Raw genomic sequence first — 17303 nt, 5'->3', positions numbered from 1 at the left:
TCAAATCCCAATTAATACATAATTATGCCTTAGATAATTTGACCATAGTCAAATTGCATTTGTGAAGTGGAAACATCTGTCTGGGACTTCAATACCAGCCTCTTGTGTCTCTTGTCCCTTGAGTGCCATCACTGCTTATAGGCATTATAGGCACTTATAGGCATTCCTTTCTCCCTGTTAACAGTGGGTGCCTCATGGACATTATTGCACCTTGTATAAATTTGTCCTTTAAAGACACATCAATGCAGGTGGAGTCCTGTGCAATATGTGCCCATATCTTAGGGGTATTGCTTGCCTAATGTGAATTGCATAAACTGTTCTCCTACCAGGCTGTGATGTCAAGACCAGCAGGTGTTCCAGTGTTTTTTGTGTGTGGCAGTAGGAATTCCATCAGTATTGATTATGTGAGTTCATTTTTCTGTATGCATCATTTTAGGAACTGAGAACCCCTTCCCTCTGCCTCTAACTCTGTAATCACTTAAGGAATTGAATTTTTCATTTTGCCCTTTTGTTGTAAGTTTATGCTATCAAAGACAGATGGGGACTTGCAGATTTCAAATTAATTATTTTGTATGCTCATAGATTCCTTTTAAAAGTGCTTAAGGGACTTCTGTCATGTCAGACAAAGTTTTATAAAAGACATTCCAAGTATCTTGCTTCTTCTCATCTCTGTTACTGGTTGGCAACATAGATATTTCTCACACTTCAAGAATTCCCGAGGGAGAGAAACTCTTAAAAATTCTTGGTGGCTTGGATTTCTAGAGCTTGCTTTTGAAAGTGTTATTTAGCCAAAGCCTTGGCACTGTGTCAGAAGGAAGTAGGTCTCCTATAACATTGCTGACAAAGCTCTGTTGCTTCCAGGGCCCAGGTTAGGATCTCTGTGAGGCTGCGCTGTGTCCTGCCGCGTTAGGACCCATCTTTGGTAGCTCAGTAGAGCACAGATCCTGGGAAGCATGGACACGCCAGCAGAGGAATGGCACGCCACTGGCACCGGCGGCACATTTGGCACTGGTAGGACTTTTTGCTGACAGCATGCTGCACTTCTTTTGTGAATCAATTTGATACCAAAAATAGCTACTGGCTTTTTCAGAGACTGAGTCTATCATGGTGTGGTGGTACTGTGATTACAAAACACTCCCAGTATGGAGTAGGATATAACTTCCTAGAGGAAAGCCAGAATAAACTAGTAGAAACTAAACTAGGAGAGAAATTAACACTCTCCATGTAAATATAATTTGGCTGTCATGGCTCTTCTCGTGCTTGCAGTTGGAGCTGCAATGTGATCGTATCTCTTGCTGATTTAGCTGAGGCAGAGACAATGTGTGCTTGGCCTAAATCTCATGGGTGACTCTTCAAATATTTGATTGAGGGTTTTGCAAAGAAAATAGAAAGTAAGTAAATGACAAGAAGGCCGGAAAGGCTCAGAGTCTACCTGGACTAGTGTTACAAACCTCAGTGTGTTGTCCCTGAATCTCTGTTGCGAAGGGAATGAACTCAGGACTGGCTCCAGCCATCAGGTAAAGGTGTTCATTACCTAGAAACCCCCTGAGAGTGGGCAGGCTGCTCTTTGTCTGTCAGACTCCTGGGAGGCCATAGGAGTTCTGCTGGTTGCTGAGAAAGGGGCCAAGCATGTTGGGGGAGCAGCTATGAAGTGAGAGAGCAACTGCTTGCAGCATTATCCATTGCTCCCTTTCTTCTCCTCCTGCCCTACCTGATGGAGCAACTTGACTTTAAAACTCTGTCCCAGTTTTGGGCTCAACTCTGTAATCAAGAAATTCAGTTTTTCTCACATTGCTAGGAAGCTGAGCCAACTTACAGCAGGTGTACCTTCTGGCTGTATTGCAAATGCAATAACCAAACAGTAAATGGCAAGTCCTTCCTAACTGCTCCTCTTGATGTGCTTCTCTTTGGATCAGGAGCAGGAAGCAGCTTCTCTTGTAGAATCATTTTCATGCTGCAGGAAGAGCCACTATAGCCATCTGTTGAGGAAAATTAGCAGTTTGCAATATGTTACATCTGTAAATGTATAAACTCTTGCAGGCATTCTGTGTGTTTATATACATACTCTGGTGTAATTGGGTATAGCTGAGGAACTCAACTTGCTGCTTCATTCCCAAGCAATGAGACATAACATGAGAGGAAATGGCCTCAAGTTGCACTAGGGGAGGTTTAGAATGGATATGAGGAGAAAAATTCTTCACCAAATGGGGTTTTAAAGCAGCAGAACAGGCTGCCCAGGAAAGTGATTCAGCGTCCTTGCAGATACTTTAAAGATGTATAGATGTGGTGCTTAGGGACATGGGTTAGTGGTGGACTTGGCAGTGCTGGGTTAATGGCTGGACTTCATCTTGGGAGTCTTTTCAATGTAAACAATTCAGTGGTTCTCCTCTAGATGATAGACAAAATGCTTTTGCCGGGTGGATGAAGGGTAATTTTAATTTAAAATTTATTTTATGCAAGTGCAGATGATAAGGCAAGGGTTAATGTAGTAGAATATACATCTATCTTGTTGTTCAGAATTGTCTAATTATTTCAAGAATTTAGCCTCAAAGATGTTCTTAAGGTTCTCAGTTGGATTTATTTGATATCAGAATTTTGACTGCTGCACCTTAGAGTGCTGGGATTATTTGATTTTGTTCCAGGCTTATCCTTCTTTGAAGCATAGCAAAAAATCCAATTGTTTAAGATTCTTGCATAAGTAGCTATATTGTAAAGCTTTGTTTCTTGCTAAGACACTTTTATTTTCACTCTAATACCTGATTGGGAAAACCAATTTTTAAAAGGCAGCAAACACATATCCTCATAGTGAATATACCTTTGTTCTTGTGTTTCGTTTGATATATCAAACGAAATATATATATATATATACATATATATACATATATATATATATATATAAGTGCACGCAGCAAACTGAAATGACAAGCCTAAGAAAATTGTAATATCTTTTAGTGATAAGCAGTCAAATAAGTATCACATGGTAGTAGCTTTGAAATTTTTGATTAGAGAGGTTCAATTACATTTCTCTGATTTTCAAGGTTTATGTGTCACTCATATTTGCAAATTGCTTGCATATTGTAGGTTTGGGGTTTTTTGTGTGTGTAACTCCTCAGTGTGGTGTCTGAAGTGGATTCAAGGGTTCTGAGCTTTTCCATGTATCAGTGCCTAATCCCTGCTCTTACAGCTGCCTGTGCTTCAGGTATTCTCTCAAGAGTATCACAGACTGAAGCCAGACTCTGAGAACCAATACCCAAACCAGCAGGCAAATAATTTAGTTGTGGAAGCCTGAATTTTGCAGGGCTTTCATGTTACTCAGTCCTGCTTATAAATCATCAGCTCCAGGAGTTATGGTATAGAACACTGTGAACTTTGCTGGCATTTATTTCTCTTGGTTTTTAAATATATTTTTAGCTTTTATAATGGTGAGAAGGGGCTGTAGAATATCAGTTCTAATTGCTTTGTGAAGAGAAATTAAATGAAGAGCAAACCCACTTTTTTCATGTTTTTAAGGGAAAATATGCCATTTTAATGATTTGGAAGAGGAACATTGGGACTATTTAATGCTTTTGCTTGAAAGTATTGAGTTGCAAGTGAAGGTTTTGGATAGGCATATTTAAGGAAACAAGACTGGATAAGAGGACAACTGTGTGCGTTACTGTGTCTCAGCATGTAGATGATCCAGTTTGTTTTCTCTCTAGCTTCTACACTGTTCCAAATAAAACACATTCTGTTATCCTGTTGAACCAACACACTGTCTTAGAAGGTGCCATTTTATCAACAAGACCAAGCACTCACCCTCTGTAGCCAGCCTGAGAGCCAGCCTTGCTGTGGGAGAGGCAGACTCCTATGTGACTGGTACAAATCCAGTGTATGTAAATGAAACAGACCTTGGTTGATTCTGTGGGGAAAAAAAATCTCTGCTGCTTTTCCAGTAAAAAGATTTTTACTAGGGGAGTTGTCTGTATTTATGCCTAGGAAGGTTATTTTGATCTTGCATTTGTTCAGTCTCCTGGTTTTTGTATTAGTGAATTTTTGATTTCTCTTCCCCTGCATGTTTTACAGCATTGTAAGAAGGAAGACAGTGGGAACTCAGTGAAGTAAGAGGGGACTGATGGCATTAGCTACATGCTAAAGGAGTCAGGGCAAATCCTAGATTTTCTCTTCCAGTGGAGGAGAATAAAATATATGTATTTTAGCACTGACTCCTACAGGTGCTTTGCATTGCACTGGGTCTGACTTCAGTGGGAGCCACTCAGAGCATCCAGAACTGGGCACATTTGAGCATCTCCCAGTACTCCAGTTATTGTGGGGATTTTCCTTCTCTTAACTGAAATGGGGTTATTTGTGTAGGTGCAGCACACTTCTGTACAGTGTTTTGTCATGCATTAGATATCTCAGTTTCTTCCCAGTGACTTTCCCTTTTCCCCTTATAATTGAAACAGGTGGTTCTATGGTAATGAGTCCCTTTGAACTGTCAGTGTGTGTATATTTCCATTTACACCGCTGGCACTTTGTTCTGAGCCTTCTCCCCTTCTGTCCAAATAGATTACATGCACTATCAGATCTGTCTCATTGTTCACAATAGCATTGCTGTGGATTCTCCAGATCCCCCTTCCTTACTGAGTTTATTGCTCATTTTTCAAAGGCCTTTGACAAACTCTGGTAGGTGTAACTTGAAATAAATCTTCATTAATAGTTGTCAGATAATCAAAGTGAAGGAGGAAAAATTGTATTTTTAATTGCACAAACTATCCTGTGGAGGGATCTAGCTAACCTATTGACTTTCCATTACATAATAATTCATTTTCAAATTAATTTTGGCAGCTTGCATTTTGTCTGTATTATCTATGATGATTTAAAATTCTGTAGCATTTTATAATATAATTGATGTTGACCAGGATAATTTTTAATGCCAACAGGAGGACAGTCTTGTGCAGTGATTTGAGATATGGCTGAAAACCAGGAGTCTAGCAACGTGGTCCAAGATAAGTAATTGAATGACTCTGTTTAAGACAGCACAGATTGTTCATGAGCAGTTTCCAGAGATGCAGAGAGAAGGGCCACAGCAGCAACAAAGATTAGACATAATGAAAAAACCTTAATGCATATCAAAATAAAGATAGGTCTGCTTTTCCTGTCATGCTGGGGTCTCTGTTCAGACCTGGGCAAGCCAGGTGTCTTACTGAGCTCCTGATTAAGCACATGGAATATTAATTTAATGAACTTGCTGAATCAGGAACTCCTGATGAATTCCCAGCTTTCCTCATTTGCACAAAACCTATTTACAGCAGAATGTGAAGGAATGGATTTGCTTTTCACAACCAAGGAAACCTTGGTGTCAACAACTGGTACAGTAATTATTAGAGAGTGGGAATTCCCAGCCACATAAAATTTCTTAAAGAAAAATAAGTACTTATCTCAATTACTATCACTCCCTGAAGGGGTGCATGGCCTACATTCGGCTGGAGCTGAACAAGTTACTAAACAGAGGAACTTTTAAAAACTCTCCTATCTGAACCTCCAGCCTAATTTCAGCCTTTTCTATAAATCTTGCTCTTACTGTATTTTGTTTAATTTGATCTGAGTTTTATTAATTTTAAGTTTCTAACTGTAGACTTGGTTTCCATACTTCCTTTTATTTGACTTAAAACCTGGATGATCCAGAAACTGTAGGTAAAAGGCTTTCTGTCTACAGAATTAAGCTGTTCATGTGTTTTGAATACTAAATGTCTCTTCCATTCATAATTTATAGATGTAAATATGTAGGGAGCAGCTAGTGCCACAACAACCAGTGCTTTAAGGGCTGCTTTCTTTTGGAGGCACTTATTCACAGCTCTTACTTCATGTAACTCTACTGTTAGTATTTCCCACCGTGTGCACATACTGCAAACATAATTTACCTTTCCAGGAGCAGGCTCTTGCTGTTTACTTCTGTAGAAGCAGACAGATGCTATTAGCTCATTTTCATTTCATGACCGAAGTGGCAGTAAAATAATTCAGAAAAAGCTCTCAGCATATGGTGATGGGAAGCCTGCAACCCCCAAATTCATTTGTGCGTACTTTGGTCTGGAGTACAGGTTGAGTACAGGTTTCTAAATAACCAGACCTTTCTCTAAATGCAAAGCACATTGGTTACTGCTTTTAATCTCAGCATCTTTGTCATTTGCTGCTCTCTTGTTACCTGAACTGAAGGTGAGGCTGAGTGTGAATGTTCCCCTGATTCTTCACAAGGGGCTGTAGAGAGCAATATCTTAGTTTTTCAACCAGACAGCTTGCAGAAAAACTTTTTGGACATTGTGTGTGTGTAGGAGGGCAAAATGACACCGTGGGCAAAAGAGTAAACTTGAAATCAGAATTCAGATGGCATCTTAGGTTTATTTCATGGTGAGTCTAAGGAGCCTGGTTCTGAATTTATGGTGAGCTTATGCGGATCACCATTTTGCAACGAGTTGGATCTGGTTGAGTGAGCTGAATTCAAGTCTTTTAACTCTGAGAGAGAGGCATGTACTGTTTGTGTTCTGTGTCACAAAGATCCTTACTTCTGCAGGCATTAGACAACTGAACATTTTTAAGCCATTTGAACAGAGAAAGATGTAGCTGTCAAATGTGTAATACTGATTTTCACTGTAATCCAGTTATCTAGACAGGCACAGCTTTCTGAACTTGTGTGCTTTTAATGAAGTACCTACACATGGGAGCCTGTGTAGCACTACTTTGTGCCAGAAATGCTGGGCTTATGTGTACATTTTGATTTTCTGCATGGCTTTGCAGCCAAGGGCCTCAAATAATCAGTAAGTTCAACAACATATCACAGAAACAATCTGTACCCTGAAAAGTTTATAATTTCATTGTTTGCTGATTAGTCACTGAGTAGAAGAGGTTGGAAAAGACCTTTGCAGATCATCTATTCTAAGCCTGTGCTCAAAGTGAGCTGTGTCCAGATAAGTTTTGGATATCTCTAAACATGAAATCTCTACAAGTTCTCTGAGAAGCATGGTGCAGTGTTGAACCAAACTTATAGTAAAAAGTTTCCTTTTCTTTAATCAAAATCTCCTGAATTTCAGTCTGTGCCAGTTGCCTCTTGTCCTGTCACTGGGCACTACAGACAAGAATTTGGCTTCATATTTCCCCATCTCTCCCATGTATCAGTAAGATCACTTTGAGCTGTGAATCTCTTTAAAAAGGTCAAAAGAGCATGTTAATTTCTAGTAAATGAGTTCTAAGTATGCCAGATGTAGAACATGTTTGAAAGACTAGAGACAGAGACCTGTCTTGTAGGTTCTCACTTTTTCTTTGTAGCTGACACATTCTTTGGTGGTTTGTTTTATTTTTTTGGGTCTTTTTGTTTTCCTTTGGTGAGGTTTTATTTGGTTGTTTGTTTTTTGGGTTTTCTTTGTAGCCTGGTATGTTTCAATTTCAGCATAGTGCAGTTTTATTTTTTTTTCCAGTTGGTACTGTTTTCTTGATGTTTCACCATGGAGAGGTGAAAACAGACGGCCTGTTTTTGCTTCAGTCTAGCACTGGCTAATAAGTTTGTGTGGGAAGCATATGATCCACCACTTTCCCGTTTTCCTGAGGAAATGAGAGAGAATGTGTGCAATGATGAAATGAAAACTTTACAAATATGTGACCTATCACTTACTTTTTGTATGTGTTCTATTGCTTTCCTCTGCTGGGCACAGCTCTTGTTCAGTGAATATGAAAACAGTGTGGACATTGAATGAAAAACAAGGTTCTAATGAACTGAAAAAGGAAGAGTTTGTAGCAAAGAAAAATGAATAATTTTTTTCCTCCATCAATAATGTACCTAGTTAATTGACAAAAAAAAATCTTATGCAATCTAACTTCTCTATGTTTGTGCAAAACAATACCATTTTTAGCCACTTTCAGTGGGCTCAAAATCTATTTTCCAGGCCTCCAGCTTCCTGGTGATGTGACATCAGCACAACAGCCCAAGCTGGTGATTATATTAAAAGAAGAATAAAATGACACAAAAGAATAAGGCTGTGCCTTGATCTTTTCCATTGATAAATTTAGAACTTGCAAAAGCTGAAATAATAGTTGTTGTGATGAAAAGAAATATAATTTTTATACTTACCTGCTGTTCTGAAAAACCAATGTATAATTATTGTAGGAGGAAGAAAAATACATCTCTCCCCCTCACTCTGCTACTTTTTCCTCTTCTCTTCAGTGTTGAAATCATCCAGTTTAATTAAATCACCAGCCTATTTCTGCACAAAGGATGACATTTTATTAATGATGCATGATGTGTATGAGACAGAATTAACCCAATTTTCAAATGGATTTCAATTTGGAAAGGGCAACATGTAAAAATGTCTTGTAAATGTGTGGGATGAGCTTGTTGAGCAGCTTTCTGCAGGAGATGGGATTACAAAATGATGAATAATTAGACAACAGTCTCTCCAGTCCCTGGCTTTATAACGTAGCCCAACATCATTGTCTTTTGCGTGTGAAGTTCAGTTTTGCCCATTTTCGCAGTCATGTTTCTCTCCTAGCAGTAACTCCAAGGAATAGTAGTTTAGGTGACAATATTTACAAGTAACTGGGAGGGGTTGAAGGTGGCTGTTTTGATCTTAGGATGTCAGGCACTGTGTTTGTGGTGTGGCTCACGTTTCAAATATGCCTGGAGAGCCTGAGGTTCAGAGAGTGGCTGGGGTTCACTCAGGCTCCCTTCACTTATATCTGAATGGGGTAGTCACAGCAGGTCAATTGATGTAAGTTGTTGTACAGATTTGAAGAATTGTGAGTTGTTAACAAGCTTTTGTCCTTCCTGCCAGGGGAGCAGATAATCTGCCTCATCAGTCACACTTACATTCCTTAAATTTGAATGAAACTCTATTGCCAACTCCCCGTACTCTGAGTTGAGAAATGTCTTCCTAATTCATAGGAAAACTGGAAAGGTGTGGTTCTGCAGGTTTTGAGTTTATTTTTAACTTGGCAGATTTGGGGGAAAAACCTTCACTTCCCTTTCCATATCTCTGAAATGTAATTTTTATCAGAACAATTCTCAAAAATCATTAACCTCTGAGAACAGGGTGTTGTGGAATAGACAGTGAAAAGATTTGAAACAGACAGTTAAAATGTCTTGCTGATTAAATGGCAAGACAAATCTGCCTGCTAGAAGTATGAGATTCCTTTTTTGTGGCAGTTGTATATAGGATAAAGTGATGAAGGCACTAATCCATGTATTAGGAAGCAAATTTTTAAAGGGTCGGGCTGTGAAGCTCAGAGCAAATGTGCCAATTAGTGTTCCTGTATTCTTTATTGATGCAGAAATGGTTGTATAGGGATTTTTTGTAATCTCTGTGTTAAAATATTTTTGTTGCTTCTGTTGAGAGAAACTCTTGAGCTACAAGATGGGTGGTGGTGTTCATAATGAAGTAAGGGTTGGAGGTCCCTGTTACTCCAGCTATCTGTGCTCATGTAACTGATGCCTGACCCAAAAGAGCAAACACTCTACAACAACAACACGTGGCACCATAAATATCCTGCCCTTCTGTACAGAACATCAATCTTGGCTTGCTTAGGAGTGGAGGCAAGTAATCTGCTGCAGTAAGTGTGGAAACAGTGAAATGTATTTTGGCCATGATGAATATTTCCTGGCAATTTAAGGTTTGTATGAAAGGGACCTTCTATGGCATTTATGCCAAAAGTTTATGTAAGAAGTGCGTACTCTTTAGAAGGAATAGAAGGAAATAAAAGCAGATTGGAGGGGTGCTGTACCAATTTAATTTACTCTTGTCAGTGTGTTGTCATAAGAAATATAGAATTACCATCCTGTCTATCTAGCCTGTGGCTGGGAGAATGTGGCTCCATAAGCAGGAGCAGAGCTGGAAGTCGAGGTCACAGTTCACCCCCAGAGTTCAGAGGCATGGTGGAAAATATCATTCTGAACTTGGCTTACTTATAAACATATGAGATGATTATTTCTTTGTCCTATAGGTATTCCTTTGATTTTATCCTTTCCCCTTATGCTCTGGTTGTCATTCACTGTTACTATGTGGAAGGAGGGGCTGTGCCTTGTGTGCACCATCCTTAACAGACCTTTTCTGTCTTTCAGAACAAGGAATGAAGAAAATGAGCAACATCTATGAATCAGCAGCCAACACCCTGGGAATTTTTAACAGCCCATGCCTGACTAAAGTGGAGTTGCGAGTTGCATGCAAAGGCATATCTGACAGGGATGCCCTCTCAAAACCAGACCCTTGTGTCATCCTTAAAATGCAGTCACACGGTCAGTGGTTTGAGGTGAGTGTTTAATAAAATAAAATTGATTCTTCTGGCACTTTAGGATGGCATAGACAAACTGCTGAGGCAAAATTGAAATAGCAATAACACTAAAGAGAAGCAGCAATTGGAAGCCTGTGGCACAAGCTTGCAAGAGAGAAGGGAGATTTTCCATTAACCCTAACACAGTTTGAATCAGAAACTTTGAACTTCTCTTTGGAATCTAGATTAAAAATCAAGATGAATAAAGAAAGAAGCATCATAAAACTTTTCCCTTCAGGCCTTATTTTTCATAAAAGCTATACAGTAGCACAGATGATAGTGACCACGAGGCATTACAACATAAAGAGGAATACTGTGGAAGAGAGGAGGATTTATCATTAGTTGGCAAGGGATTTGGTGACGGAGTAGCTTGATTTGAAAATTTTGAGCATTACAGTTGGATTCCTTATTGCAGTTAGTAAAACTAATGCATTTGCCTTACCAATTTGCCTTGTATTACAGGTTGCATGTTTGATCAAAATCCTGCTTTGTGTTATTTTACCTGATCATGGAAATTATTTCTTTGATAACTGGAAACATGGTGTCTTAAAGAAATTCAAATTGTAACTATAGAATATAGAATGGAATGTAATATTTTTAATGGCATCTTGTTGGTTATTTTATTTAATAATTATAGTAGAGTGTTTGTGGTTAATCAAGCTGAAAGGTGTGACTTTAAAAAGATAATAGAAAGTATGTAAGAGAAAATTAAGAATTTAATAAATCCACTTAATATTGAGTGCATATTCATCTCTCTCTTTTCAAGAATTTTAGCATTCAGCATAGGATTGTTTTATCTATGAAAAGATAAAAAATAATAATGGTGAGCTTATGCAGAAAGCAAAATCTTAAATTCAGGGATCTTTTAATTTAGCATTTTCAACTAAGCTTTTCAGACTTTGAGAAGTTTCTTCCATTTATTCCAATTGTTTTGACCTATGAAATTTTTCCATTTCAGGCCAGCAGAGCCTAGTAAAGTTAAGGGGGTTTTGATGGCATTCTTCTTTTTGTCTTAGTTTGCTTTTGTAGAACCACTAGACATATCCCTGGTAGAAAACCAGACTATAAATGGAAATAAAACTCTCACCATTGTTTTTAGTGCATGTCCATGTAATTGAAATTTAGCGTGATAAAATAGTTAGCCTAAAAAAGAGTAATTTTAGCTCTCTGGCTCTCTGTGTATAAAAAAGCATTTAGCTGCACTGTGTGTAATCACACAAATAGTAGAAATTATTCAAGAAATGGATTAAAGGTCAAAATAAATGAAATGGCTCTGTTTGGAAAGGACACAATGAAAACTTTGGGTGCATTTACATACAGTTTGTCTCTGGCAGGATAAGTTGATTTAAATTATATATTCTGATGTAGTAATGGAGATTCCCTTTATTTGATGTGGTTTTTAATTTGGAAAGTGATTGTCTGATTAGAGTAAATCTTACAGAATAGATCTACCCATTGATAGGATTCTCATCTTACGTCAGTTGCTGCTACTGTCTAGTGAGAGTCCAGGCAGTTCATTTTAGTGTGGGAAAAAAAAAAAAGTTTTATTAGTTCATGTTCCTATCAGTGCTGCAAAGCAAATGCCACTCTGCCATGATGAGTATTTTCTGGCCAGCACCTTCTTAAGAGAGTTTTTAATTAAGTTCCTATTGCTGAACTAAATTGAGCAGAGTCACTCAGGTATAGCTGGAGACATAATTTGGCTGGATGAATCTTCTGCTGATGGCAATCAATGATCCAGCAAGACCTGAAAAAACAGACAAAGTAATAATTAAAAAGTAATAAAGACTAGTAAAGTGAGTATATTCAACATAGAAATCACTAAATGGCAAAGAAAGAAGTAGAACTGAGGAGTGTGGATTTAGTGCCTTCATAAATTATCTTGAATTTCCAGGCACCTTAAACCCCTTGGAGATCCGAAGGTGCTGTAGCAAGATGCAGTATGACTGAAATGTACATACTGATCACATGCTCTGGTTGTGTGGAGGTTTTGTCAGCAAGGAGTAGCTGAATTGAAATGTCCAAATTACAGGTTTTGGTCTGCGTATGTTGTGCTCTTGCACAGAAGTTTGTGGTTAATCAAGCTGAAGGGTCTGACTTTAAAAAGAGAATAGAAAGTATGTAAGAGAAAATTAGGAATTTAATAAATCCAGGTAATTTTGAGTGCATATTCATCCCTCTCTATTCAAGAGTTTTAGCATTCAGCATAGGATTGTCCTATCTATGAAAAGATAAAAAATAGTAATGATGAGCATATGCAGAAAGCCATTCTACAGGTGCAGACAATCCCTGAAAGTGAGTGATCTGTGTACATTGGTCTCTGGGAGAATTTTGATAAAATATGTCAGCCTGTTGCTGAGGAATTTTTTTTTCAGTTCTGCAGTTCTGTAGTTCTGTGTGTGCATATGTGTGTGTTTGTGTAAATTATGCCACCCACACATGTAAATATAGAATGAAAATGTGTTGATGCTCTTGTAGAGTGGGTAAGTGCTGTTTCCAGAGACTGAAAATGACGTCCAAGTATTCTTCTTATTTTGTTTTTAACTGTGGTTTTCCTGTTTTGTTTAGTTTTGGGGGGTTTTGTTTGTTTCCCAGACACAGAATTGATGAGGTTGGAAGGGACCTCTATAGGTCGCATGGCCCATGTGCTGCTCAGGTGGGGACACCTAGACCCAGTTGCCCAGGACTGTGTCAGACAGGTTTTGAATGTCTCTAAGGAGGGGATTCTGCATTCTCCCCAGGCAACCTGTGCCAAGGCCAGTTGCTGTCACAAGCAAAAAATGTTTCCTGATGTTCCTGTGTTTCAACTAGTGCACATTACCTCTGGCTCTGCCATTAGCCACCATTAAAAGGAAGCCTGGCTCTGTTGTCTTTGGACCTTCCCTTCAGGTGTTACACTCATGAGATGTCCCCTGAGTGTCCCAGGTGTGTCACCTACAAACTTGCTGAGGGTACAGTCTGCCCCATCATCCAGGTCATTAATGAAGATCTTAAACAGGATCCAGTACTGACCCCTGTGTCCCACTGCTAGCCTCTGACATCCAACTAGAATATGTCTCACTGATAACCAGCCTCTGAGCCTGGACAGCTTTCAGTCCACCTCACTGTCTGCTCATCCATTCTCTGTGGCAGCAGCTCCCCTATGAAAATCTTATGGGAGGCAGTGGCCAAGGCCTCACTGGAGTCCTGGTAGAAAATATCCACTGCTCTTCCTTCATCTACCAGGCCTGGTAGATCTACTTCGTCTCAGGCATGACTTTCTCTTGGTTGGCGACTCATGATGATTTTCTTATCCTTAATGTGCCTAGGATTAAGTTGCTGTACCAAGTTCCCAGGAACTGAGGTGAAGTTGGTGGGGCTGTATTTCCCTAGATAATGTGATGAGGGACACAAAACTCCTCAGTAGTGAAACCATGGGGAACTTGGACAAATACTCAAAGAATTCTTGGTGCTGTCCCCCGTTCTGTTACAGATATGCTTGCTGGTTTTTTCCTCGTCTGGGTAGATGTTTCTCTGTAAACAAACTGGCACAGTCACAAGTGTGCACACACACCTCCCCCTAACATTTCCCTGCATGTGCATGTTGGTGCTGTCTGTAAAGCACTATACTCCACCAAGCTAGAATGTAAATGATATATTTATTGTGTCTCCCAGGAAAATCAGCAGTTTACTCCTTCTCACACATGAAGCCTAACATGACAGGGTGTGATACAGCATAATCTTAAATTCTGCTGTATTTATGTACTGAAAGCCAATTTGCTCGTCCAGGGCTGAATTTTAGCTCTTTTGGCCATAATTTTAAGCAGGTGTGCACTTGCAGGGTGCCCAAATTTTGTACTTAAACTGTTTGTATAAGATAATTATTCAGCAGCTGTTGTTCCGTCTTGACTTGAATGTGTTCAAGGAGTTTAAATACTGTACCAAGTTTCAGATGGTGAATGACTGAGGTTCATGGTGATAAATTCCTTTGTTCCAATGATTATTTTACCCACATAGAGTGTGAATGTCCAAGTGTAATAAATGTTAGCTGTTAACTAATGCATTGCATGGGAGCCTTCAGCTGAGATGTGCTGGCGCTAACATTTCTCATTAACTCCTTAATCCTAAGGAAGTGTCTTGGCCCTGTTCACAGATGATCTGCATATGGCAAATACCCATAGTACATGTTATTTTGAAAGCTGAGTAAGTTGCAGAGCTGTGTCTGGTCATACAAGATTTACATGAGATCAGGAGGTGTCACACAGCCAGATGGAATGTTATTTCTGGAGCTATGAAAAGAGAAGAAGAGCTTAGGAAGACAAGTAGTCATGTTTGGGAACCATAGAGGGCTTTCTGTAGTTGCATTCTTCTGGGTTTCAGCAACAGGACAGAGTGTCTGCTTCCTTGTGGATTTGAACAGCCAGCTGGAGGTTTTGTGTTTTACCCAAAGCCTTTATTAAACCTCAGTAACTGCAGAGCAAATGAAGCAGCACCCAAAGACAACCTGCACTTGCTAAAATTCATCTTGATGGACTCGGGTGAAATTGTTAGAATGGATAAGTTTGTTTACTGAAATAGATTTTTTTTGTTGAAATTTTCTCTGAAGTCACAATTTGTGAAAAACTCAGTGAGCTTTGATAAAAATATGTTGATATTCTTAAGATAAAAGTTATTCACTTGTAATTCAGCGTGACATTTCAAGGACCAGCTTGGCAGGAATAAACAAACAAACCTGAGTTTTCTGTGTTTCCTCTTCCTTTCACATCAACCTGCACATCCATCTGTATTTGCTTTTCCTCTTAGTCCTTCTCTCTGTTTTGTTTCATCTCTGAATTCCAGCATCCTTCTCCTTCCTCTGCCTTTTCACATATGTCAGCTCCCCATTTACATTCCCAGCACCTGCTGCCATGTTTCTCTCCTCTCTGTATTGGAGACTGGGAGAAATTTCCTGCCCCTTCCTAGTCTGGGTGAAGGATCTGAAGAGAAGACCCTGAGGCAGACTTCAGCTCTTTGTTTCCATAGATACCCAAAAGTAGCTTTCATGTTATCCATCTGTGGCTGTTACAGCCCACTGCAGAAGCCAACAAGCCATGAAATAGGGGAGTCTGTGGGATGATATATTCCATGACTCTACCAAACTGTTCCGAAATAAACACAAAAAATACTGTGAGGAGGCAAGAATCCCCACACACGAAAAAATACATCCTTTTTAGTTCATTTTGATGAACAGGTAATAGATGGAGCATTTGGATGGAACTGGAAGTTTCAATGATCAGAAAGAAGAACTACCACCAGCAGCCATACAGAATGAGGCTTGAGGCTGTGTAACCCCATCATGCATCTAGTTGCTAGTTGGTGACATTGAAGAAATATGGGATCAGAGAAATATAGAAGTGTCTTTCCAGCTCTCAGTGATCTGCAGCTCAGGGAGTTCTTAAACAGGAGTTTATGCCTTTGTAATTGTAAAAAAAATGTTGGTAGAATAACTTCCATAACTTAGTTCAAATAATTTTAGAAGTCTTGTATATAAAAGATAAAATTTTAGGATATCCTGGGACATAAGAGTTCAGCAGCTTAAGTGGAGGTTGAATAAAGTAATATTACTTGTATTTTTTGAATTTAGCTCTTGCTAATTATTTTAAAATTTATTTTTCCTGTGTTAAAAGAGACATTGAGAAAATCCCTGTTCATTTTCTCAATGCCATTTGGGAATTTATTCTTCTGATTTGTCCATGACTGTATAAAAACGCATCCTTTATTTTGAAGATTCAGCCTACCTAACCTATCACAAAACATGGATTTGTTTGGGTAGTTATTTGAACTATGTTTATTTCAGAGCATTGCAGAGATGCAATGCAGTGTTGCATTTCCACAGTGATTTCTGGGTGGTGATTTGGGATTTATTCTCTGCTTTAAAGAACTGCAAGGCTTCACAGTACACTGGCTTATTGGAAGTTTGATGGGTTTGGGTTGGTTTTCTTTAAACAATTCTCTAGTCAATGCTAGAGCAGATTCTAGGTACTATTTTTCTGATTTCACTCTTAAGATTTCAGCTTGGTGAAGAAACATCCTGTATGAAATTAATTATAAGTAATGGCGTTACAGTAAGACAAACATACCATCTTAGGAAGATTTTTCTCTGACAAAGAAAGGAACTTAAAAAGTTCTGATGAAATGTTTTATATCAGATTGTGCCAAATTTGATGGCAAGGAGATGCTTTCACTGAATAGAGGTTATGAAATTAGCTCTTCTCTTTGTGAAGAAGCTTCTGATTCATTTGCAGATTTGGGAGTTTTTCTCTTCTGGGTGTAGAAGAGGGCTGATAATTGGAAATGCTAACTGTGAGTTCTCTGGCCAAAGCTTAGATCAAATGAAATACTAGATCTATTGTAAAATTGGATTTAATTAAATACTATATCTATTGTAAAATTGGATTCATGCAGATCATGTTTGATGAAAGCCAATGGGGAAGAATTGAGTCTTTAATTTAGATGATCAAGACTTTCGTCAGGAAATAAAGGCAATGGGATTTTTTTCTCATTAAGCCACAAGGTGGCCAAGGTCCTACCTTTTCTGACTCATGTCTGGCAGTCAAGTTGATTGACCCCTTCTGCCCAGATCATTCAGGCCTTCAGAGCACTTGGTGTTGTTTGAGCACAGGTCTATGCCCTGCACAACTTGCAGGTGATGATCTGTGAGTGCAGCTTTTGATTAGTGAACTTTGGACCTGGGAAGAAATGAGAGCAGTCCTGCTGCATTCACTTCCCAAGGGATGTTCCTAGAAGAAGATGCCTAAGAGTTTTTTAGGTGCCATTCGACTTATCTTGTTTTCACTCATCACACTGGAAGCTGTGATTTTATTTACACCATAGCACAGTGCCTGTGTATATGCCTTTGTGGTTTATTTCATCCTCATAATTCAATATCATACTTTTCTTTCTCCTCTTTCATCAAGTCTCTGTTGATGCTAATGAATGTTTCTTTACTCAAAACTATTTGGTAACCTCTGTTGCTGCCAAGATTTGCTTTTAGC

General features: G+C 38.9%; 1 protein-coding gene across 3 annotated transcripts in view; it reads left to right on the top strand.

Annotated features, from left to right (window-relative positions):
* Positions 1–17303, top strand: part of CPNE4 (copine 4) — a 226518-nt gene that overhangs the window by 39151 nt on the left and 170064 nt on the right. The window contains exons 2-3 of one of the 3 annotated variants that reach the window (XM_005481003.4): positions 862–1011; positions 10082–10269. The exons of 1 other annotated variant lie outside the window; for it this stretch is intronic. In XM_005481003.4, coding sequence (XP_005481060.1) covers positions 954–1011; positions 10082–10269 — 246 coding nt within the window. In that variant the 5' untranslated portion in view covers positions 862–953. The remainder of the gene's footprint in view (positions 1–861; positions 1012–10081; positions 10270–17303) is intronic. One more of the 3 variants, XM_005481004.4, reaches the window with a different exon arrangement.

This window comes from Zonotrichia albicollis, chromosome 1 (genome assembly GCF_047830755.1).
Source record: "Zonotrichia albicollis isolate bZonAlb1 chromosome 1, bZonAlb1.hap1, whole genome shotgun sequence".
In the NCBI taxonomy this organism is placed as follows: domain Eukaryota; kingdom Metazoa; phylum Chordata; class Aves; order Passeriformes; family Passerellidae; genus Zonotrichia; species Zonotrichia albicollis.
The sequence above is the reverse complement of the archived record's forward strand: the minus strand, read 5'-3'. Positions and strand labels throughout refer to the sequence as shown.